This window comes from Tamandua tetradactyla, chromosome 9, assembly GCF_023851605.1.
Source record: "Tamandua tetradactyla isolate mTamTet1 chromosome 9, mTamTet1.pri, whole genome shotgun sequence".
NCBI classification, from domain to species: Eukaryota; Metazoa; Chordata; class Mammalia; order Pilosa; family Myrmecophagidae; genus Tamandua; species Tamandua tetradactyla.
Window position 1 is genome coordinate 92,882,282 of NC_135335.1, and position 26,985 is coordinate 92,909,266.

The 26,985-nt window shown below is 34.2% G+C and overlaps 1 protein-coding gene across 1 annotated transcript in view; it reads left to right on the top strand.

Moving 5' to 3' along the window:
* CCDC152 (coiled-coil domain containing 152) overlaps nucleotides 1-26,985 on the top strand; it is a 63,521-nt gene that overhangs the window by 8,221 nt on the left and 28,315 nt on the right. The window contains exons 3-4 of the mRNA XM_077117084.1: nucleotides 4,342-4,447; nucleotides 10,551-10,619. Coding sequence (XP_076973199.1) covers nucleotides 4,342-4,447; nucleotides 10,551-10,619 — 175 coding nt within the window. The remainder of the gene's footprint in view (nucleotides 1-4,341; nucleotides 4,448-10,550; nucleotides 10,620-26,985) is intronic.

Genomic DNA, 26,985 nt, shown 5'->3' on the forward strand with positions numbered 1-26,985 from the left:
GTACCACTCTATTATACCTGATGATCTGCTAGCAAAATTTTTGCTGCTTCTCCCCATGACCTTATGCTTCTCTGGTGTAGAGGTCTTAATTCCAAAGGAAAGAGCGCTTCCACCAGTAGACACAGCAATGATCCATTGAATTGGAAGTTATGATGGCCTCCTGGCCATTTTGGGCTCCTCATGACTCTGAATCAACAGACAAATACAGGAGTTACTGTACTGGCCAGAATAATTGATACTGATTACCAACAGGAAGTTGGATTCCCATACAATGGAGATAAGGAAGAGTATGTCTGAAATAAAGGAGATTCATTAGGGTGTCCCTTATTACTACCATGCCATGATTAAAGTCAATGTAAAACTGCAACAATCCATACCAGGCAGGACTACTAATGAACCAGACCTTCAGGAATGAAAGTGTGGGTCATCCCACCAGATAAAGAACCTAAACCCATCAGAAGCTTGCTGACAGTACAGGAAATATGGAATGGATAATAGAAGAAGGTAGTTATAAATACCACCTAAAACCTCATGACCAGTTTCAGAAACAAGGACTGTAATGGTTTATGAGTATTTCTTTTTATTTTGTTCAGAGCATATTTGTGTGCATATGTGTATGTATATATGTGTGGCAAATCTCTTTATTTTCTTCCTTCTCTTGTCCTCGAATAATATAGCATAAGTTGGGGTAACTTTGTATCATAATATTTAAGTTACATCAGATCAAGGACAAGGGAAAATATCAGTCGAGGGCTTGCATTCTCTTCTGGGAAGAGGGTTAGTACATTTTTGGTTGTAAGCAGGATAGTTGTATTATATTAGGTGAAAGTATGATTATGTTACTGTCTTTATAATTTCGAGATTAAGTGTAGATAGCTTAAGTAGATGCATATACATGTCAAGTTGACAAGGGGTGTAATATGATAGTTAATTTCATGTGTCAACTTGGCTAGATTATGGTGTGCAGTTGTTTGGGCAAGCAAGCCCTGGCCTGATTGTTACTGTGAGAATATTTCATACATGGATTTGTATCTATAACAGTTATTTGAATCTATAATCAACAAAGGAGATTGCCTTCAGCAAGGCTGGTTGTCTCCTCATTCAGTTATTTGGAGGTCTTAAAAGCCAAAACTGAGAATTTCCAAGATCAGAAAATAGAATTTTGGCATCAACATCAGTCACCAACTTCCCCTGGAAATTCCAACTTACTTCAGCATTACCTTTATTGGAGTCTCCAGCTTTCAGCCTACCCTATGGAGTTTGTCCTCACAATGACCTTATCAGAGTTTCCAGATCTGCCAGCCCCCATGGTCATGTGAGCTAATCCCTTATAATAAATCTCTTTATATGTAATTTATGAGGGTTTTATGAACAATCGAGTACAACAAGGAGGAGAGGCAACAGAGATGCCTGAAAGTTCATTATACTCAATCCATAGAGAGAGTCACAGCATACCTTTCAGGTCCCCATGAGAGAACACATAAGGAGTATGAGACCCAACCAAGCTGCTGGGGAACCAAAGAAGAGATATGGACCTGGGAACTATGGCATTATAAGGGTGGGGTTTTAGGTTTGATCAGTCTGGTATATGACTGGAGAGTATTTATTAGAATTAGCACCCCACAAAACCAGGTGGGTTTCTGGGCTAGTGAGGAGGGGGTCTTGGGTGCATTATCTGACGGGGACATCTTGAAGATTCACTATTGGTAAAAGACATATAGTAGCCTATGGTTGTATAAGAAAGACACACGAGATAGGTGGACTCTTAGTTTTGTTTCTCTTACTAATATATATATATATATATATATATATATATATATATATATATATATTAGTATATATATATATAAGTTATATATATATATATTAGTATATATGCATATATATGCTCTCTCTCTCTCTCTCTCTCTCTCTCTATATATATATATATATATATATATATAAACCTGATTAATAGCATATCAAGCACAGATGAAGAATCTATCCTGGAAGAAATTCTACCCAAAAAAGTAGAACACAATTTTCTACAATAAATTATCATTAAGTCAATCTATAATAAACAAAAAATGGGATTATAATAAAGGAGCTTTCAGATTTAAGAAAAACAAATGTGGGCTAAAGTATCACTACTCTAGTAGATGGATTAGACATAGCAGATGTCATAATAAATAAAACCAAAAGCCAAATGAGTACCATGGAAGAAAAGGTTGGTATATCATGGAGAATGCAAAGGAAAAAATACAAAGATTAAATGGTATAGAGAGATAATATATGAAGAATAGAGAACAGTGATGCAGAAAATCAGTGTCCAAGAGGTAAAGAACCCAACATATAAACAGAAAAACGTGATAAAATATTTACCAAAGAAAATTTCTCTCATGTGGTATAAAATATGAAAAGGACACACTTTATTCAATGAAAAATTGATTCCGTGATGAATAGTAAGGCAACTCCTTTATGACAGCTTTCAGTGCAGCAAGTCAGAAAAGCATACTTCTGATACTATGGAGGAAAAGTATAATCTAAGAATTATATATCTTGTTATGTTCTTAACGAGGCAACAGAAGATTCAGAGTTTGAAAAGTTTTGGTAATTAATGGTGATGTGATGGTAGCACAACATTGTGAAAGTACTTAACATCTGAATTGCATATTGGAAAATGATTAAAATGAAAAATTTTAATTTATATGTATGTTACCAGAATAAAAGCTTTTTAAAACTGTGAACTCTGTAACACAGAATGAACCCTAATGTAAACTATGGGCTATGGTTACTAGTTTAATCATAATAATATTGTTTCATCATTTGTAACAAAGATATCACACTAATACAAAATGTAATACTAGGGAAAACTATGCAAGGAGGGTATGTGGGAACATTGGATTTTCTGCATGATTTTCTGTAAAACTACAACTTCTAATTTAAAAAGAGAGAGAAAAAAAACAACAATGACAAAAAGGTAATAGAAGGGCAGTCACATATATTTGAAAACATATATTTGAATATACCGCCCAGCATTGTTATTTTAGTTCTGAAGGCTCTTTTCTTACCTCTTTTTGATGTTTTACCATCTCATCTTTGGCTTCTTATCTAATTGACTCCATGATCTCTAATTTTTTCTAGAGTGAAAAGTATTTTTATGGAAAGAAAAAAGTATCACTAGTAGCCTTCCTATTGAAAAAGTCAAGAAGTCAAGGATGCCCACTTTCACTAATATTATTTAGCATCATTCTAGTATGCAAATATAAAAGAGAAGAAATGAGAGATGTTCTTGGCAGTCTTAGTGGGAGGACTGGTGGAAAGCTTTAAAGATTAATTTGGAAATATCTATCATATTCTTAAAAATTTAAATAACAAATTATTGTTTGGGAGGTGCAACAGTGGCTCAGTGGCAGAATTCTCGCCTGCCATGTCGGAGACCCGGGTTCAATTCCCAGAGCTTGCCCATGTGAAAAACAACAACAAAATTGTGGTTCAATTTTAGATGTGATAATGGTACTGTGATCATATTTTTAAAGAGTCTTCTCTAATAGAAACACATAAGATAATATTTTACAGTTGAAACAATATAAAGTCAGAGAGTTGTTCCAAAATACATTCGGTGATGAGGATGAGTTTTTGATTGCTGAAACTGAAATATACATGGGAGCTTATTCCACTATTCTCTCTCTTATATGTTTGAAGTTTTCTATTACAAAAGAATTAAGTAATTCGCTTTAAGTAACGTATTTTTGTTTCCCACATATATATTCAACAAAGATACCAAGGAGATATGTTCAAGAATATTTATTCAGTGTCTATAATGGAAAAAAAGAGTGGAAAAGTATAAATTTTCCTCAACAGAGAACAGGTTAAAGAGATTAAGTATATTCATACAATAAAACTCAGTGTGGCTCTTAAAAAAAAAATGGAGTGCTATACTTACTTAAAGGGCATAATTTCCAAGATAATATTACTAAGTCGAACATCTAAGGTACAAAAGATAGTATGATATGATCCTATTCTATAACTGTATAGATATAAAATATTTTAGATACATATACAAGAAATTTTTAGCCATAAGACTGATGGTTAGATAATTAGAAAGAATAGCGTTCCTGTTAATCATATTTTTGCTTTTTAGTTTATAATTGTTATAGTCTGTTTTAATATTTACCATAGGACTTTTAAAATTAAAAATAATTTAGGAACTTAACTTATTTAAAAATACACATCAGACTTAATTATTAGACTTTTAGTTATTAAGTGGTTAGTATTTTCATTAGTCTTCATAACCTTAGGTAAAATAATCAAAATGGCAGCACTGATTTGGTAATGATTTATATTCCATTTCTTCTACAGAAAATGATAGAAACCAGTGGAAAGAACAATATATTGAATATTCAGTTGGAAAAGGCTAACTGTTTATTAAAAGTAATGCAAACGAAGGAGGTCTCAATTAAAGAAGGTTAGTTTTTACTTCCTGAAGAAAAACTGTTTCTAATGAGAGTGATTTTTAATACAATAGTGGTTAATATTATGTTGTACATTTATAAAGTTTTAAATTCACATAGAATTTATAAGACTCTCATCTCATTTAGAATATCCCTAAAAGACAGATATGACTAGTATTATTACCCTAATTTAATAATGGAGGAACACAGAATGAGAGAGGTAAATGTCCTGGGACTACTCAGCTAATAAGTGGCAAATATGAGCCTCAAACTAGGCCTTCAGATCCATGGAAAAAAAATAAAGTTTAATTTCTACCTCCCAATTAACACCAAAACAAATTTCAGGTGGATCAAATGCTTTAGTGTTAAAAATTAAACTGTACACACATTTATTTCCTTGCTCTGTCAGCTGGAAAAACCTAGAAGCAATAATATCTCTGTAAGTAACAAGTACACCTAATGCCCAAATCTTGATCTCTAATACATTCTCCAGTAAAAGGAACAGGGATCCTTGGGGAAATGGTTAATTCTAGAACTGGGGCAGTAAATAGACAAAATGAGACTGGAGTGTCTTGTGCCAGAAAGTAAGGAAGTGCTAAAAAAAAAAAATCCACAATGATGGCGGGGTACATACAGGAGTCAACTGAAAGAGCTCTCAGTGGCCAGAGCTGAAACAATTTCGGCAAGAAAATAAATTAGTATTGAATTATAACCAAAGTATAAAATAAATACCTATGAGTCCATACGGATATAAATAAATGATTGAATAAATAAATAAGTGGGGGAGAAGAGATAAATCTCTTACACAGAAGAATTCCAAATAATTTATGTAGTTAATTCACCCACCATTCATTAAGTGTGAGCTTCCTTCCCAAAAGTACAATATGGAAAGGGGGAGAAAAGAGTATAATGGAGAAAACTTACAATCACTACCTCAGGCAAGTGTTCAAGGTCAACATCAAAAGTGGTGTCATATTAAAAAAAAAAGTGATGTCATATTGATAGCATATACCCTTGATATATAATGAAAATGGCACTTCTGTAGTCTTCCTCTTCAAAACCCATAACTTCAATCTAATTATGAGATAAACATCAGACAAATCCCTATAGATGAACATTCTATAAAATACTTTATCAGTACTTTTCACAACTATCAAGGTCATCAAAAATAAGGAAAGTCTTACAGCTAAGAGGACCCAAGGGGGCATGAGAACTAAATGAAATATGGTACTATGGATGGTTTTCTGGAACATAAAAAGGATATTAAGTAAAAACTAAAGAATCTGGGTAAATTGTAGGCTTTAGATAAGAATAATGTATCTATATTATTTCATTAATGGTAGCAAACATAAGATATTAATAATCAGGAAAACTGGATATGGGATGTATAGAAACTCTGTACTATCTTCACAGTTTTTCTGTGCATCTAAAACTGTTTTACAAAGTAAAGTTTATTAAAGGAAAAAAAGAAATCTCAAAAACCTAGAAGAAAATATAGACTTTTTTTAGAACAGAGAAAGCCTTTCCAAGTATGACACAACATCTAGAAGTCATAAAAGAAAAGATTTATATGTTTAACTTGTAGTGATGAAGAAATTCTACATGATGAAAACAAATGGGCAGGTGTGAAAGTCTCCCTGGCAACATGGATTATGGCTTACAGGGATGAACTTGGGCCTGGCACCTTGAGATCAACAATGCCTTCCTGACTAAAAGGGGGAAAATTATATCAAAATAAGGTATTAGTGGCTGAAAGAGTTCAAATACAGTCAAGAGGCTATTCTGGAAGCTACCCTTATGCAAACTTATGCTAGATATTGCTATTTACCATCGTTTGCCAAACCCTAACCAAAACCATTCCTGCCAATCCTAAAGAACACCTAGAGCTCTATCTGAGATTCTTCAAAGATTCCATACACTATGATTACTTTCCAGAAACCTGCAACCTCCAGATAGGTTCCTATACCAGGTAAGTCCTGAAACCCAGAGGAACCAGCCTCTCTAGAATATCAGCTGGTTCCATCCCTCTATTATGCACAGCCCTTCCCAATGTGAAAAAGTTAGAATGGGCATAGCCCAAATACCCCTAAAGATTGGGAGGAAGATCAAAGGAGAAGCTGGAGTTATAAAACAGAAGATAGGATTTAACAAATGAATATGACTATTGATATTGGTATCTCTTTTGATCTCCAATGTCTTGGAGCAGCTAGAAAGAAAAATCTGAAATTGTAGAACTGTAACCCATACCAAACTCTGAAATCTGTTCTATAACTAATTGTTGCAGTGTGCTTTGAAATGGATTTTTTTGTATATATGTTATTTTTCACAATAAAAAAAATTTTTAATGGCGCAAGTCAAGTAAAATAGCAAAAAGGTTTGGGTTTCATATTACAGACAAGTTAATGAGAAAAGGAGCATATCGATAGAAAATTAGGAAGAGGGCATGATCCAATATCACAGAAAATGAAAATCAGATGACTCAGATATATGAAAAGAGGTTCAAATTCACTCGTAATTAAAATATTCTACATGAAAAACCATTTTTCACACCAGATTGACAATGAACAAAAAATTTAATAGTATTTTTGTTGGAGAGGATGTAAAGAAATAGTTATTTTCATATTTTGCTAGTTAAGGAGTAAAACCTCCATGGAAAATAATTTAATAATATTTATCAAAACAAAAATTACACATGCCCTTTGAGAAAACAATTATACTTCTAGTAATCTTCCCTAAAGATACCATTTTAAATGTGCAAAATAAGGAATATATTCATTGCTACACTGTAAAGGAAAAAAAGAGGAAATCATTTAAACTGTGACTCAGTAGAGATCAGGTTAAGTATATTGTGGTATATTCATATAATGGAATTTTAAGTAGCTTTATATGATAATATTTAAGATACAGTAGTAGTAGTAATGTACAAAGAGCAATGTAGAAAACAGTATGCTGCTATTTTTATTAAAAATTTATACTTTTACACACACACAAACACCCTTTCCCCTATTGACTATCTCTGGAATGCTACACAGTGTCCTGGTAATAGTGTTTGTCTTGCGAGGAAGGAACTAGTTAGTTTTGCCACAGAGATTGAATGGAGGTCCATTTTGCAATATACTTGTAGATCGTGTTTACTTATTATTATTATTGGAAAAAAATTCTCTTTAAAAATCCAGTGCTAAAAAAAAAAATTCCAGTGCTTATTTAAATCTAATGGACGTTCACTGGAGAATGAACTTCAGAAGTAAAACAAGTGAGAATGACAAGTTATAAAGCCAACTGTGTACTAATTCACATATGATTAGATAATTCAACACATATGATTGGCTAATTCAACAATAATGGATGAGATCTGGGTATTTTACTTTCTATATTTGATGTCATATAAAGAATTTCTTTACAGATGAAAATGGTAATTAGTATCAAAAACCAAGTATTAGAATAATTCCTTTACTTACATAATTGTATGTGATATTCCAACTACTCTATGAAATATATTTATATTTAAATTGTTACTTAATAGAAAAGTGTAAAATTGAACTCAAAATGATCATCGATTTGCTAAACTATGTAGCGTAAAAAGTAACTGAATATTCTGAATTCTAGTCTTTAGGAAGAATTTGCTAGAATAGAATCCTTCAAATTACTTTGTAAAGTCCAACAGAAAAGATGATATGGGCTAAGGTTTAAAAAGATAATTAAAAGTCATTATCCTAAGATAAATGCTTTTCTTTCTTACGAAGAATTCCTTATTGAGCCAGTTCCCCTTTAAAAAATATGTATTGAGAGAGCCACCTTGTGTTCAAATTTTGAAAATACACATATTTGAAACAAATTAAATGTACTTTCAGTTACAGAGCTTTATTTTCTGTTTGCCAATTACTGAGGTTAAATCATTATGCTACCATATTTCATGAGTTGTTTAGCCTGTGACTCCAAAAGTCACAATGACAACTGATGGATTTTTAAATTGTAGTAGCTAACAGTAACAAATAGCAAGTTGGTTCTCAGCTATTGTCTATCAAATGTATTTTAACCACCATCCTATTACTGTGAAATAACAAGAAATGGAAAATGGAAGATAGTGGGAACTTTGAGTAGAGGTGAGGGAGAGAAGGAAGGAAGGGTGAAGAACCACAATGTAGAACCGTATCTCAGCATAAAGCTTATAACTTTTGCAAAATATTGTCATTACTATGAGTGTAGTTGAAGAAAGCACACAGTGTACTGAGTGCAGGACTTCTAACTGAAAAGTGAAAAGTTTTGCTTTAACAGTTGTCAATAAAACTATGAAGCATCTATAAAATAGTCACGGTGTTAGATGCCAAGGATATCAAAATAAGATGTGACATGTACCTGAACAGTTTGCTATCTGGTGGGAGAAACCACAATTACTATAGCATAATGTGATAAATGGAGAAAAGAGGTATATACAAATTGTTGAAGGGCACAGAGGAGAGAAATAATAACAGTGTTAAATATGTGTGAATGAATTTAGAAAGTATATTTTCTCATTTAATTGTCATAATGGTCTTATAAGAGAGGACAGATATTAAGCATACTTTTATTTTGCAGATGAAGAATATAAAGCTCAAATAGATTAAGTAGCTCACCCAGGGTCTCATAACTTGAAAGTGAGTAAGGAAACTAGCCCAATTTCTCTAACTTCAAACTCCATGATTACAACAGTGTATGCTACAATTTCTGAGGAAATATTGAATAGCAAATTAATAAGAGCACAGGATTTGGAATGAGGAAATCCTATGGTCAAGTCTAGGTTTTCCACTTATTTATTGTGGAATCTTTCACGAGTAACCAGGCCTCTCTGGATGACGTCCCACCTTTGTAAAATCTGGATAATAAAAAATTACTTGTCAGTATCATTTTGAATACTAAGCAGGGTAATGTTTAATAAAGTGCCAGGCAGAGTAAATATTCAATAAATGGTATTATTATATCTAAACAACTTTTTACTATTGGATACCAGGATGGTGTTAAATATTTAACCATCAGGATATATGCCCAATCAGAATGGTAACTAGTCAGTATGCCATACTAGGGCATACTGGTGGAATATCAGGTAGGGGCCTGTAAAATTGAGAGAAAAAGAATAACACAATATTTATTAGCTGTTAGGCCAAGCACATAGAGGTGAAATTGCCATTAAGCTTTAAAGTTACCTTTCTTTTTAAGAATATTGGAAGTTACTGTTTTATGGATTTTTTATTGTTGTATATTTAGCTAGTATAATTATAAACTTAAATGGTGCAACTGGTGTTTCTGAACCTTATATAAAAATGGAATAGCACTAACTGTCACAAAGAGTATAATCTCTGACTCCATTCTCACCATCTCTCCAGGGACTCCAATCTGCTCAAATTATTCTGAAGGAATTCTCCTGCCCTATTCTTTTTGGTGGTAGTAAAGTGGTTAGCGTCACAGAGTTTGGCACTGACTATTGGGGTTCAAGTTCTTGCTCTGCTACTTACTAGGTCTAAGTGTAAACTTGGGCAATTTATTAAACTTTTATGTCTCAGTTTACAATATGTAAAATGAGGCAAATACAGGTACCTTCTAGTTGATAAATTGTTAAATATTTTCGTATTTGCCTAGCAAATAGAATAGCAATGTAAGTATATGTTATTATTTTTAGGCCAGAACCTCTCCGCTTTCCCCTTTCCTGCTCCAGCTTACTGTGATATCATCTCTCTTTCCATTAATTACTCAACAAATATTTATGGAGTGCCTATTATGAACCACAGCTGTTCTAGGTACTAGGGAGGTACCCTGCCTTTGTGGAGTTACCGCCAAGTAGACTGCTACAAGTCCCAAATGTTTCCGCTGCTGTTATTACCCATCAACGGTGTGGCTGTTGCTGGTGGTAGAAGAGTATAAGCAAGACTTGAATTTATTGTGCCTTAGAAAACTAATGACTAAATCAGGGGATTTACTTAGAGTGATTAAAGTTATTTAGTATAATTTACTTTGAGATACCTGGTTGTTTTATCCAGATCTCAAAATTTTCAATTAAATGTCATTTTAAGTATTTCAACTCCAAGAAAATAATTCCAAATGAAAGCAAAGGATTTTCAAATAAATTTATTTTTTATGTTTCAGAATGTGCCACTCTTCATAATATGATAAAAGGGCTACAGGACACCATTGAATATCAACATAATTTGAAAAGTAAGTTAAAAAAAATTTTAAAAGTATGATTTATTGGCACATTTTTAAAAATAGAGAATTTTTACTTATCATTGACTGTAAGTTCCTTTTAATTTGATCTTGTGCAAATTCATCAGCTAAGGATAGGACTCCTTACTAGTTAATAATACTTTCCTAAATGATGAAATAAGAAATGCCATGCGGAGCAGAACAAGTCAATCTTATTCTGTCTGACAGTTATCAGGTAATATTTTACAATAGAACATAGTAATTCTTCATTACTTTCAGAAGTTTGGAAGTATATTCTCAGTAGTACTTTCTTGCCTTAATCACCCTGTATTTGGTTCACATATTTATTAGTTACATGATTAATATTCATTATGCTCAGTGATAGTTTTACTATTTAATATTATTGTTATAAGTTAGTACTATGTTTATGTAAATGAAGCCAACATATTCAACTCATCTTATTTTGCTAGTCATGCTAACCCAATAACCTTACCATTCATGGAACAGAATGGTATTTTGTCCTCTTCTGAGTCAGCTATAGTGCAGTCAGAGGCTGTGGAAGATAAATGTGGGATTTCCCTCAACTATGTCGGACATTAGACTAAATTGCTTTCAGTGCCTCTTCCAATATAAAACTCACATCAAGCAGGAATTTCTCATCTTAGGTCCTTACTTGCATTATAAAGAAAACACCTTACATATGTAGATTAGATAGAATATTGATCTTAAATGCCATTTATTGTATTTGGTATGTTATTTTTTATTGCCTTTGTAATTTTCTGTTGAGATTTACTTATTCTTAAGAAATATATCAGTTCTTTCTTTTTGCCCATTTTTCCCCTAAAGTCTTTCCTTGAGTGTAGCTAAAACAAGTAAAGAAATTGTATTAGATGATTTAGCACTTATGTTGTCACATGACCTCTGGGTATAGAAAGGATTCACTTCCATATCCACACACAACTCAAAGCTATGCTGGAGACCATTGGGGTAAAAGATGGAGAATTACACCATCTCCAATGTCTCTCATTTTGTTTAACATCTGTTGACTTTTAATCTTGATTTGGTTAATAGATTTTCACTTTGCTTGATTCTAGCATGCTGCTCATTTTTCCCAGTGTGTGTCCCATCACACACGTGATTTAGAGTTCTCCCTACTCTGTGACTAAAGTACAGACATATGACTAAAATACAAATAGATATATGAATGTTCATAATCCTTTAAAGGCCTCTTATTCTAGGATTCAAATAGTATTTAACTCTTCCCAGAATTTTATTCAAACAAAACATTTACTAGAAATTAATTTTAAATACTTTAAACTCCTTGGAGTTAATTATGAATGTATTAAACACTAAGCATCATTTCTTTGTAAAACAATATCAAATATTGTACTCAAGAATACCATCTTTTCACAGATAGAGTAGTAAAAGTTTTTAAAAAGCCGTTCCTGAAAATGACTCACTACTTGTTTTTTTTGATGCTTCTACATTTGGCAAGGTAATAAATATAAAGTTACCTGTCTTTGATTTCTTTTATCCAATTGGTTGCAGAGATTGCCTGGTTAATTTGCATGTTTAGCTACAGAGTAGATACTAATGATTGCCTCCCCAGCAACTATATCCTCTTCTTAATGGAAACCTGATTTTTTTCCTCTTAAAATCATCCTTCTTCCACTCAGCCATCTGCCTCAGGGGAAGCTGATTGCACCCCATCTCCAAGGGAAGGTTTCTGGAATAATTTTCTTTTCTCAAAAGAGATGGGTTCTGTTCTCCCGATTATTGTTCAGTCTGCATATGGTGTCTGAAATTGTTACACAGTTCTTGTTTCCTGCATGAAAATCGTGCCAGTGCTGAAGATGGCAGGAAGAAGAGACTAAAAGAAACTGGTTATTTGATGATATTATTGAACTGCTGAGTCAATTACCCTCTTAAGAAACTTGAGTCTTTTCAATTACTACAAGAGAAATAATATCTCTCTTTAATTTTATCCATCAGTCTTTTCACCAGGGATGATGGAAAAAATGATCAATTGGAATGCAAAAAGAAACTATTAAAATAAAAATAAATTCCTGCTTAAGCTAACTCAAATGTCCATTTTCGGTGGTTAAGATTTCCATGTTAATTGTAAAAATATGTGTATCTTCATATTTTCCTGAAATGAGGAAAATATTTGTAACATAGGTCATGATTATTGCAGTGTAGACATTTATAAGAACTTTCTACTTGATGTTTTCAGAACATTCACAGTTTTTGACAACTGATCAAATGATATCTGTTAGTGTTTAATACTTAGAATTTAAGAACTTTGCCATCTGAATATGTAGATTTTTTCCTTGTTGCCTTAATTTTAGATTGGTTTATGAGACTTACGGCGCAAACATAGACTTGACAATGATTATATGGGTACTTTATTTAAATATGTATGGTTGAGCTAACCAAGTCATCTATTGTTGTTGGTTCTAAGTATATTGTTTGTTTTCTTAAATTAAAAAAATGATGTAAAAAAAATAAATTCCTACTTATATTTACTTTTACCCTAAAAATCAAAGCAAATAATCTTATGAAAATTTAATAAATGGAATGATATTCCTAACTCTATCTGTATGTCCATTATGTGTTACTAATGGTACACAGAATTCTCCCAAGAAGAACAAATTCTAAAAATGAATAGTTGCATCTTCATTTATTTCGCCTACTTGCATCTTCATTTATTTCCCCAGTCTCAGATTAGTGCAGTTTACATTTATCTGATTAAAAGTATTTATAGAAAATACAAAAGAAAAAGCAAAACAAAAAAAATAAAACATAAAAAAGTATTTATAGATTGTTAACTCCTAATCAAACTAATCCTTCAGAATGACAAGCATCTTTAAAAAATAAAATACAGATTGAAGATAATAATAATGCAAGCACAAACCAACATAAATAGGAGAGCTGTCACTTCTACCCCTGTGTAAGTTCTTTATCAGGCATATTAAGAAGTGAAAAGTAATAACAATTTACCAGACTCAATGAAATGCCAGCAAATGGTTGGAAAGTAATTGCTTTTAGAAGAGTTTATTTAAATATTGTTATATTAGTAAGTGATTTGGAGGCGAAAAGATGCCAACTTTAATGACTCTCACCTGCATATTAAACTTGTAAACAGAACTCTGATTTCAAGAAGAGTCCTTCAGACAGTTATTCTCAGTTATTTTTTAACGTTTTTGTTAATTTTTAAAAACTTTTGAGAAGTTTATAAGAACAGTAAGCTAATACCAATATGGAGATATCTACTGACAAGTTTCAAAAACCACCACCTTTGCATAATTAGTGTTTGGGGTTAAAAAAAATGTGTTATGTTAAGTGTAGCCTATGATGCATTTGTTCCACTAAAAGCAAATATCAAAGTACCTGAATAGTGTAACCAGCCTTAAAATTTTTGTATCAAAGTGTTAAATCAGGATTGTAAAAATTATTGATGAATTATTTCCATTGTCTCACTAAAATATGACAGCACTAAGAGTACAAAAAATTTAAAATTTTGTAGCAATATCATAAATAATTTCAAAACAATTTAATATTTTCTTCTTTTAGTTTATTATTATAATTTCTTTTTCATCTGTTTCAAGAGGTACATAAATTAGTATGTTACATATAATTAATTTATAAATAAATAGAATTATTAAGGAATAATTACTCATTATTTATATTGATAGAGCATGCACTTATAAAAGTTTCGAAACTCCTAGTTTCAAACACCATATCTCGTGTCAGTATATTTTAGACCTTTTTATCTTGGCCATTGTCTTCCTTACTAACTTCCTACCAGTTATATATGAGAAAGTGGTTGATCTTCCCCACCAGTGTATTAGCCCATTTTTGGTACTAGAATTGGGATTTCTAATTCCAAACTTTCAAAACTTGAGGGGAAAATTGAGTCATTCTCATTCTCATGTTTGATTAGATGAGCAGTTAAATATATTTTATAAGATGTGGTTATTGCCAGGCTTGGCAGGAAGCTCTTCCTTTTATTACTGCCAATACTGGAAGGGAAATCATTGCACAATATAAAAGAGTTGCATCCAGTGTGAAGGGAGGAAAGGGCCCACCACATGATTTGGGAAAATATATTGGCAGCTCTTTATAACATGAGATTTATTTTTTTTCATTGCTTGATCCCCCTATTCCCTATCTCCCCAATTTGATCTTTATAACTCAGAGAATAGACCCATGCTACCTTTGAAATAGGTATTCAGACTTTAAGCTATGAGATATAGAGTATGACTCACCATGATATACTGAATGACAGAAATTTTTCCTATACATATCTTCTTATATATTATTTTGTTTGATAGGTCAAGACACCTCCAGTAGTTAATTGCCTGATAGATTGAATTGACAGTATGCCCCCTAACTTATTGCCAGTGTTTACTACAAGGGCAAGAAAGCAAAACTCAGAGCTTTTTTCTCCGTTAAAGAATAAGTATTGCCATAACTGGTTCCAAATCAAACAAGTCGAATGAATTTAGTTTAGAAAACCAAACACATTGGCAGTTGTGTCCTATGGAGAAAAGAGAAACATGAAATCAAGCGCAAATACTGAAGTGTCTGAACATCTGTGAGGTTTAAACTTTTGCCAGTTGTCTCTATATAGTTTCTCCCAGCTGAATGTTGCTTTTATCCTGTCTGAACTGAATCTGAATAACTTGAATTTATTCTATCAGAGTAGGATTCAAGGAAAACATGTTTTGTATAGTACAATTTTGTTGTACAAAATAATCAAAATTGATGACTAATCAAAATGTTTAAAAAGGATCAGTAGCAATAAGTTCAGTGCTATTGTGTAACAGAAAATTACCTGAGAAAGCAAACTAATCCTTGATCAGTTACTCCTTCAGAAAAAAAGTATTACTTAAATTAAAAGGAGTTTGAAAAACTACAAATACTTCTTCAAACATAATTATGAAAAAACAATTTCCTAAAATATTTAGACGTATTAGCCAACATCTAATACATACCCTTGGAAGAACCCTATATTTCTGTATGTATCTTCTATGTGAGAAATGATATGAGTGTATACTTCAGAATCTTTATCTTTTTAAAATTTGCCTCTTTCCAAAATAGATATGCTAAAAGAACATTAGAGGAAGACTAAAAGAACAAAACATATACATTATGCTAGCTATGACTTTGCAGGGACCAGTGCAAAATGAAAATGTAGGGCCCCATGTTCAAAGAGCAGGAAAAAAGTGTATCAAATATTGCAAAATATAAAGCTTTTTCCTTTCTTCTATGAGCTCTCTCATTTTGTCATGGTGTGATGTTATATTTGTTATTTGATGTTCTAAGTAGAAAAAAATTAAATATTTAAATGATTAGCATGAATTTTACAGTTCATCTTTATATTGTGCAAGCCAGTTTTAAATGCAAATATAGGAACATTTCACTCATGCAGAATCACCAAAATTATAGTGAAAAGTGGTGCACAAAACTAACTCAATGATTTTTAATTATTAATTATTAAATAATTATAATTAATTATTTTAATTAATTAGTACTGTCTTCTAACAAACTGCATGTTTAATATTGTTTTAAAAATCAGATATTCTTATATAACTTGTCACATTGTTATGTCCTGTTTTGCCTTAGTTTCTAAAAATTTAGAGCTAACTCTTGTGCTAAATTGAAGCAACTATCCCTTAGCCTTAGATTTTTAACCAACTCTCTTACCAGTAAGAGATACATGCACATTGTATCAACACTCAACTTACCAGTAAGTACAGAAAGACTGAGAGGAAAAGGAACTATGAACAGCCCTATTTTCCCTTTTTTTCTATATCACCATTTTCATTGTAAGTGGTTGTGTAATAGAAGTAACAGGAGTAAGAAAGAATAAGATAGGGTTCCGTGGATATTTGTTTTTCTTAGAATGACATTGCCTTCCTTTTACATCTGAAGCAAATTCTAGTTCGCATGGAAATTGTGGCCTCTCAGGTCTGTTAGATTCCCTGCTTACTTAGTTGTAGATGGAACATTCTCCCTTGGCTCAGTTTGAGTCTCACTGAACTTGGTAGTCCAGCACATCATGGGTCTACTGGAATTCTAAGCTCATAGGGTATTGCAAATGCTGTCTGCAAATAGAATAGTAGGGATCAGCAGACATAAATATTGCGTGTATATCCTCTGGTTTTATGCTGCATTGTCCCGTCGGTCTTCACTTACAAAATATAAGTTCAAAAATAAAATCATAGGACTTCCTGGAAGATGGCGGCTTAGTAAGACGCGCGGATCTTAGTTTCTTCTCCAGGACACCTACTAGGGGAGTAGAATCGATACAGAAAGCGCCCAAAGCCACAACAGAGATAAAAAAAGACAGCGTACCCCATCCTGGAACGGCTGGCTGGCTGAGAGAAGCAGCTCGGGTGAGATCGCCGAGGCGCGCGGGCCTTACCGGGCGGGGTGGCAAGCGGCCGGAGTTACTCCCTTCCCCCTTCCCGGGCCGGCTGGGAGAATTGGAGAGGCGGTCCCCTGAAACAAAGACGGCTGGCGCCCACACCACGCGCAGCCCCCGGACCAACTGAGAGAATTGGATCGGAAACCCCCAGGCCGCGGAGAACGGTGACGGGTGGGGGAGGCCCCTTCCAAACCCGTGACTCCTGGGGAACGTGCACTCTCTCGGGCGGGCCGCTGCCGCTGGCGCCCTCCCGCCACGCTTGTTGCCCAGGGCCGACTAGGAAATTCGGACGGGCTCTTTCCCTGGCTGCGGCGACCAGCAACCCTCCCTGCGTTCGGACCCCAGGCCGGCTCAAGCCGTTTCGGCTAGCGAACCCCCAGGACGGCGAGAGTTTTCCAAAGTTTAAGGTCCCACAGCACCTTTTACTGGTGGGACCCGCAGACAAACGGGTGCCACGAACGCCACCTACTGGGCAGGATAAGAAAAACAGAACCCAGAGATTTCACAGAAAAATATTACAACCTTGCTGGGTCCAACACCAAGAGAAATCTGAATAAATGCCCAGACGCCAGCAGCAGAAGATAACTGTCCACGCTCAAAAGATTGAGAATATGGCTCAGTCAAAGGAACAAACCAATAGCTCAAATGAGACACAAGAGCTGAGACAACTAATGCTGAATATACGAACAGAAATGGAAAAACTCTTCAAAAATGAAATCGATAAATTGAGGGAGGACATGAAGAGGACATGGGCTGAACATAAAGAAGAAATAGAAGAACTGAAAAAACAAATCGCAGAACTTATGGAAGTGAAGGATAAAGTAGCAAACATAGAAAAAATAATGGATAGCTACAATGATAGATTTAAAGAGACAGAAGATAGAATTAGTGATTTGGAGGATGGAACATCTGAATTCCAAAAAGAAACAGAAACTATAGGGAAAAGAATGGAAAAATTTGAACAGGGTATCAGGGAACTCAAGGACAATATGAACCGCACAAATATACGTGTTGTGGGTGTCCCAGAAGGAGAAGAGAAGGGAAAAGGAGGAGAAAAACTAATGGAAGAAATTATCACTGAAAATTTCCCAACTCTTATGAAAGACCTAAAATTACAGATCCAAGAAGTGCAGCGCACCCCAAAGGGATTAGACCCAAATAGGCGTTCTCCAAGACACTTACTAGTTAGAATGTCAGAGGTCAAAGAGAAAGAGAAGATCTTGAAAGCAGCAAGAGAAAAACAATCCATCACATACAAGGGAAACCCAATAAGATTTTGTGTAGATTTCTCAGCAGAAACCATGGAAGCTAGAAGACAGTGGGATGATATATTTAAAATACTAAAAGAGAAAAACTGCCAACCAAGACTCCTATATCCAGCAAAATTATCCTTCAAAAATGAGGGAGAAATTAAAACATTCTCAGACAAAAAGTCACTGAAAGAATTTGTGACCAAGAGACCAGCTCTGCAAGAAATACTAAAGGGAGCACTAGAGTCAGATACAAAAAGACAGAAGAGAGAGATATGGAAAAGAGTGTAGAAAGAAGGAAAATCAGATATGATATATATAATACAAAAGGCAAAATGTTAGAGGAAAAGATTATCCAAACAGTAATAACACTAAATGTCAATGGACTGAATTCCCCAATCAAAAGACATAGATTGGCAGAATGGATTAAAAAACAGGATCCTTCTATATGCTGTCTACAGGAAACACATCTTAGACCCAAAGATAAACATAGGTTGAAAGTGAAAGGTTGGGAAAAGATATTTCATGCAAATAACAACCAGAAAAGAGCAGGAGTGGCTATACTAATATCCAACAAATTAGACTTCAAATGTAAAACAGTTAAAAGAGACAAAGAAGGACACTATATACTAATAAAAGGAACAATTAAACAAGAAGACATAACAATCATAAATATTTACGCACCGAATCAGAATGCCCCAAAATACGTGAGGAATACACTGCAAACATTGAAAAGGGAAATAGACTCATATACCATAATAGTTGGAGACTTCAACTCACCACTCTCTTCAAGGGACAGAACATCTAGACAGAGGATCAACAAAGAAATAGAGAATCTGAATATTACTATAAATGAACTAGACTTAATAGACATTTATAGGACATTACATCCCACAACAGCAGGATACACCTTTTTCTCAAGTGCTCATGGATCATTCTCAAAGATAGACCATATGCTGGGTCACAAAGCAAGTCTTAACAAATTTAAAAAGATTGAAATCTTACACAACACTTTCTCGGACCATAAAGGAATGATGTTGGAAATCAATAATAGGCAGAGTGCCAGAAAATTCACAAATACGTGGAGGCTCAACAACACACTCCTAAACAACGACTGGGTCAAAGAAGAAATTGCAAGGGAAATTAGCAAATACCTCGAGGCGAATGAAAATGAAAACACAACATATCAAAACTTATGGGACGCAGCAAAGGCAGTGCTAAGAGGGAAATTTATTGCTCTAAATGCCTATATCAGAAAAGAAGAAAAGGCAAAAATTCAGGAATTAACTATCCATTTGGAAGAACTGGAGAAAGAACAGCAAGCTAACCCCAAAGCAAGCAAAAGGAAAGAAATAACAAAGATTAGAGCACAAATAAATGAAATTGAAAACATGAAAACAATAGAGAAAATCAATAAGGCCAGAAGTTGGTTCTATGAGAAAATCAATAAGATTGATGGGCCCTTAGCAAGATTGACAAAAAGAAGAAGAGAGAGGATGCAAATAAATAAGATCAGAAATGGAAGAGGAGACATAACTACTGACCTCACAGAAATAAAGGAGGTAATAACAGGATACTATGAACAACTTTACGCTAATAAATACAACAATTTAGAGGAAATGGACGGGTTCCTGGAAAGACATGAACAACCAACTTTGACTCAAGAAGACATAGATGACCTCAACAAACCAATCACAAGTAAAGAAATTGAATTAGTCATTCAAAAGCTTCCTAAAAAGAAAAGTCCAGGACCAGATGGCTTCACATGTGAATTCTACCAAACGTTCCAGAAAGAATTAGTACCAATTCTCTTCAAACTCTTCAAAAAAATCGAAGTGGAGGGAAAACTACCTAATTCATTCTATGAAGCCAACATCACCCTCATACCAAAACCAGGCAAAGATATTACAAAAAAAGAAAACTACAGACCAATCTCTCTAATGAATACAGATGCAAAAATCCTCAATAAAATTCTAGCAAATCGTATCCAACAGCACATTAAAAGAATTATACATCATGACCAAGTAGGATTCATCCCAGGTATGCAAGGCTGGTTCAACATAAGAAAATCAATTAATGTAATACACCATATCAACAAATCAAAGCAGAAAAATCACATGATCATCTCAATTGATGCAGAGAAGGCATTCGACAAGATTCAACATCCTTTCCTGTTGAAAACACTTCAAAAGATAGGAATACAAGGGAACTTCCTTAAAATGATAGAGGGAATATATGAAAAACCCACAGCTAATATCATCCTCAATGGGGAAAAATTGAAAACTTTCCCCCTAAGATCAGGAACAAGACAAGGATGTCCACTATCACCACTATTATTCAACATCGTGTTGGAGATTCTAGCCAGAGCAATTAGACAAGAAAAAGAAATACAAGGCATCAAAATTGGAAAGGAAGAAGTAAAACTATCACTGTTTGCAGACGATATGATACTATACGTCGAAAACCCGGAAAAATCCACAACAAAACTACTAGAGCTAATAAATGAGTACAGCAAAGTAGCAGGTTACAAGATCAACATTCAAAATTCTGTAGCATTTTTATACACTAGTAATGAACAAGCTGAGGGGGAAATCAAGAAACGAATCCCATTTACAATTGCAACTAAAAGAATAAAATACCTAGGAATAAATTTAACTAAAGAGACAAAAAACCTATATAAAGAAAACTACAAAAAACTGCTAAAAGAAATCACAGAAGACCTAAATAGATGGAAGGGCATACCGTGTTCATGGATTGGAAGACTAAATATAGTTAAGATGTCAATCCTACCTAAATTGATTTACAGATTCAATGCAATACCAATCAAAATCCCAACAACTTATTTTTCAGAAATAGAAAAACCAATAAGCAAATTTATCTGGAAGGGCAGGGTGCCCCGAATTGCTAAAAACATCTTGAGGAAAAAAAACGAAGCTGGAGGTCTCGCGCTGCCTGACTTTAAGGCATATTATGAAGCCACAGTGGTCAAAACAGCATGGTATTGGCATAAAGATAGATATATCGACCAATGGAATCGAATAGAGTGCTCAGATATAGACCCTCTCATCTATGGACATTTGATCTTTGATAAGGCAGTCAAGCCAACTCACCTGGGACAGAGCAGTCTCTTCAATAAATGGTGCCTAGAGAACTGGATATCCATATGCAAAAGAATGAAAGAAGACCCATCTCTCACACCCTATACAAAAGTTAATTCAAAATGGATCAAAGATCTAAACATTAGGTCTAAGACCATAAAACAGTTAGAGGAAAATGTTGGGAGATATCTTATGGATCTTACAACTGGAGGCGGTTTTATGGACCTTAAACCTAAAGCAAGAGCACTGAAGAAGGAAATAAATAAATGGGAACTCCTCAAAATTAAACACTTTTGTGCATCAAAGAACTTCATCAAGAAAGTAGAAAGACAGCCTTCACAATGGGAGACAATATTTGGAAATGATATATCAGATAAAGGTCTAGTATCCAGAATTTATAAAGAGATTGTTCATCTCAACAACAAAAAGACAGCCAACCCAATTACAAAATGGGAAAAAGACTTGAACAGACACCTCTCAGAAGAGGAAATACGGATGGCCAAGAGGCACATGAAGAGATGCTCAATGTCCCTGGCCATTAGAGAAATGCAAATCAAAACCACAATGAGATATCATCTCACACCCACCAGAATGGCCATTATCAACAAAACAGAAAATGACAAGTGCTGGAGAGGATGCGGAGAAAGAGGCACACTTATCCACTGTTGGTGGGAATGTCAAAGGGTGCAACCACTGTGGAAGGCAGTTTGGCGGTTCCTCAAAAAGCTGAATATAGAACTGCCATACGACCCAGCAATACCATTGCTAGGTATCTACTCAAAGGACTTAAGGGCAAAGACACAAACGGACATTTGCACACCAATGTTTATAGCAGCATTATTTACAATTGCAAAGAGATGGAAACAGCCAAAATCTCCATCAACAGAAGAGTGGCTAAACAAACTGTGGTATATACATACGATGGAATATTATGCAGCCTTAAGACAAGATAAACTTATGAACCATGTAATAACATGGATGGACCTAGAGAATATTATGCTGAGTGAATCCAGCCAAAAACTAAAGGACAAATACTGTATGGTCCCACTGATGTGAACGGACATTCGAGAATAAACATGAAATATGTCATTGGTAACAGAGTTCAGCATGAGTTAGAAACAGGGTAAGACAATGGGTAATTGAAGCTGAAGGGATACAGACTGTGCAACAGGACTAGATACAAAAACTCAAAAATGGACAGCACAATAATACCTAATTGTAAAGTAATCATGTTAAAACACTGAATGAAGCTGCATCTGAGCTATAGGTTTTTGTTTAGTTTTGTGTTGTTTTGTTTTGATTTTACTATTATTACTTTTATTTTTTTCTCTATATTAACATTCTATATCTTTTTCGGTTATGTTGCTAGTTCTTCTAAACCAATGCAAATGTACTAAGAAATGATGATCATGCATCTATGTGATGATGTTAAGAATTAATGATTGCATGTGTAGAATGGTATGATCTCTAAATGTTGGGTTAATTTCTTTTTTCCGTTAATTAAAAAAAAAAAAAAAAAAAGAGAAGGGATAATTGGAGATGAAGGGATACAGACTGTACAACGGGACTGGATATAAAAACTCAGAAATGGACAGCACAATACTACCCAATTGTAATGCAATTATGTTAAAACACTGAATGAAGCTGCATGTGAGGTATAGGTTTTTTGTTTTTGTTTTTTTGTTTTTTTTCTTTCTATTATTGTTTTAATTCTTATTCTGTTGTCTTTTTATTTCTTTTTCTAAATCGATGCAAATGTACTAAGAAATGATGAATATGCAACTATGTGATGTTATTAAGAATTACTGATTGTACATGTAGATTGGAATGATTTCTAATTGTTTTGTTAATTCTTTTTTTAATTAATAAAAAAAAATAAATAAAAAAAAAATAAAATCATTAAAAATTTTAAAACAGTGATGGCAGAATATTAAACCAAGAATGGCAATTTCTGAATGCAGGACCCTGAGCAACTGCCCATGCCACACACTAGTGAAGCTGACCCTGACCATAATAAATAAGTGGAAGAGAGTTGGTTAAAAATCTAAGGCTAAGGGATAGTTGCTTCAATTTAGCACAAGAGTTAGCTCTAAATTTTTAGAAACTAAGGCAAAACAGGACATAACAATGTGACAAGTTATATAAGAATATCTGATTTTTAAAACAATATTAAACATGCAGTTTGTTAGAAGACAGTACTAATTAAGTGTAGGAGCTGAGTAAATTGAGGATGATATCAATATAAATCAACACAGCATTTATCTAGGCAACCAAACAGAAACCTTTAATGCAAAAATATCTTGGTTATTATAGAATGAAATTATTACAGAGTTAAGCAACCAGATCATCAGTGACATAAATGAAGGCCAACTAATTATAAGTCTATAATGAATCTAAAACAATGCACATGTCAAAACTTTCTTTCCTCCATTGGACGTTGAAAAAGGATAACCAACTTCAGAAAAATGTAATTCAAAATTTTTTAAGTCTAATAAGTTAAAGTGAATCTTGGCTAGATAAGAAAAAGATTACTTGTCAAATATCAGGACCAGGTGGACTGTATAGTGATTCAAAATACTATTTGAATTTATAACTCCTCCAGATAAGTTGTGTACTTCTAGTTAGCATAATTATAGATGTGCCATAGATAGATAACATGCAAGTAGTGTAACATTTAGATGGGTTGGTCAATTTTTCTGGCAAAGAGAGGACGTCACCATTAAAATGTCAGATTTTCTAAAGTTAATTCATACATTTAATACAACTTCAATTAGAATACTAAATTGGGAGGTGGATATTGTATAACATAAATCATAAAGTTCATTTGGCAGGAGAAATGCCTAGGAATAAACAAGAAAACTCTGGAAAAGAAAAATAATGTGGGGAAAAGGGGCTTCCCTTACCAGATAGCAACATGCTCTAAAGCCATTGTAGTTGAATCAATATAGTATTGGCATAGAAATAGAAAAATTCTAGTGGGCCTAGAAATGGGCCTCAATATATATATATATATATAGTAATATAATGTGTATGTTCTAGTTTGCTAGCTGCTGGAATACACTATACCAGAAATGGAAAGGCTTTTACAAAGGGGAATTTATTGTTTCAAGTTTATAGTTCTGAGGGCATAAGAATGTCCAAATTAAAGCAAGTCTATAAAAATGTCACAAGTTAAGGCACCAACAAGAGGTTACATTCACTCAAGAAAGGCCGATGAAGTGCAGGGTTTCTCTCTCGACTGGAAAGACAACGTGGCAAACATGGCAGTCTGCTAGCTTCCTCTCCAGTCTTCTTGTTTCATGAAGCTCTCCTGGAGGCATATTCCTTCTTCATCTCCAAGTTCTCTGGTTGCATGGACTCTGGCTCTTGTCATTCTGAAGCTTTCTTCAAATGCTTACTGTTTTAAAGGATTCCAGTGAGCTAATCAAGACCCACCTGGATTGGATGGAGTCACATCTCCTTCTATTCAAAAGTTAATACTCACAATTGGGTAAGTCACATCTCTGTGGAGATAATCTGATCAAGTTGCCAACATACAGGACTGAATAGGGTTTAAATGAAATGGCTGACTCCGTGAGATGGATCAGGATTAAAACATTGTTTTTTTCAGAAAAAACTGGCACAGTATGGCACAGGGAAAATTTCAATTTGGGGGAAAAAATCAGCTTTTAATGTATGGGAATGGTAGAACTTGCTTTCCATATGGAAGAAATGAACGTTGGATTCTTTACCACTTCATCAAAAATGAATTCCAGATGATAAAAGACTTCAGTGTAAAAAAAAAAAAAAAAAGCAATGAAATATAAAAGAAAATCTAGGATACAGCATGTATAACCTAGAGCCTGGGATGGAAACCTTAGGTGCTATATAAAACAAAACAGACCTGATAGGTTTATTAGGTTTATTAACAAAAACATAATGTGATGGCTTGAAGCTAAGTACATCAAAAAAACATGTTCTTAAACTTAATCTATTGCTGAGGGTGTGGACCCATTGTAAATAAGAGCTCTTCAATGTGTTACTGCAGTTAAAGTATGGCCCAAATGAAGCATGTTGTGTTTTAATCCAGATTACTGCAGTCCTTTATAAGCAGAGTGTAGGTCAGAGAGAAATCCAGAGGGAGCAGTCAGAAGCTGAAAGTCAGAGAAGGAAAGAAGGGAGAGCTACCATGTGCGTTGCGATGTGACAGAGGAGTCAAAGACTGAGTATCACCAGCAACCAGCCCAGAATATCAGTCTTTGGGAAGAAAGCATCACCTTGATGATGCCTTGATTTGAACTTCTCCTAGCCTCAAAACCATTAACCAATAAATTCCAACCATTTAAGCCAACCTATTTCATGCTATTTTCTTTAGCAACAAGGAAAGTAAAACAATAAGGAAAGTACAAATGAGACATTAGCATGGTGATGCTACTTTCTCTCTATAAGACTACAGCATTCTGGAGCTGGCATCTGGCAATTCTTGATCTTTGGCATTTCTGTTATGTGGCAATGCACAGCACAGCATATTATTTCTCCTCAGGTTCTGTTGTCTTCCAACCTGTGATGACTCACCATGCCTTTTAACCTGCGGCATTCTTTATAAAGCCTCTAATAATAAAATCTAGATGTGTCTTTATTCAGATGACCACACCTTAACTAAAAATAACATCTCCAAAAGGCCCTATTTACAAAGGGTTCAAACCACAGGAATGAATTAAGATTAAGAACATATTTTCCTGGAGTACATAAATCCAAACTATTACAATTTTGTTTATCCATTCATTAGTTGATGGGCATTTGGGTTGTTTCCACTTTGGAGCTGTTGTGAATAACATTGCTATGAACATTTGTGTAAAAGCTCTGCATGGATTTATATTTTCAATTCTCTTGGATACATACCTAGGAGTGGAATTACAGGTCATATGGTAATTATATGTTTAGCTTTCTGAGGAACTTCTAAACTGTTTTCCACAATGGCTGCACCATTTTACATTCTCACAAACAATGTACAAGGGTTCTTATATCCTTGAATCTTCACAAAACACTTGTTATTTTCCTTTTTTTTTTTTATTAATAGTCATCCCAGAGGGTATGAAGTGATAACTCATTGTGGTTTTGATTTGCATTGCCCTAATGATATTGGGCATCTTTTCATGTGCTTACTGACCTCTTTGGAGAGGTCTGTTCAGGGTTGTTCTAGTTTGCTAACTGCTGGAATGCAATATCCCAGAAATGGAATGACTTTTAAAGCAGAATTTAATAAATTGCTAGTTTATAGTTCTAAGGCTGAAAAAATGTCCCAATTAAAACAAGTCTATAGAAGTGTCCAATCTAAGGCATCCAGGGAAAGATACCTTGGTTCAGAAAAGCTGATGAAATTCAGGGTTTCTCTCTTAAATGAGAAGGGCACATGGCAAACACAGTCAGAGTTTCTCTCTCATCTGGAAAGGCATTTGGTGAACATGGCATCATCTGCTAGCTGCTCTCCTAGCTTCCTTTCATGAATCTCCCTGGGAGGCATTTCCTCTTTTATTTCCAAAGGTCAGTGGCTGGTGGGCTCTCCGCTTCTCGTGGCTATGTGATTCTGCTCTCTCAGAATCTCCAACTTTCTCTCT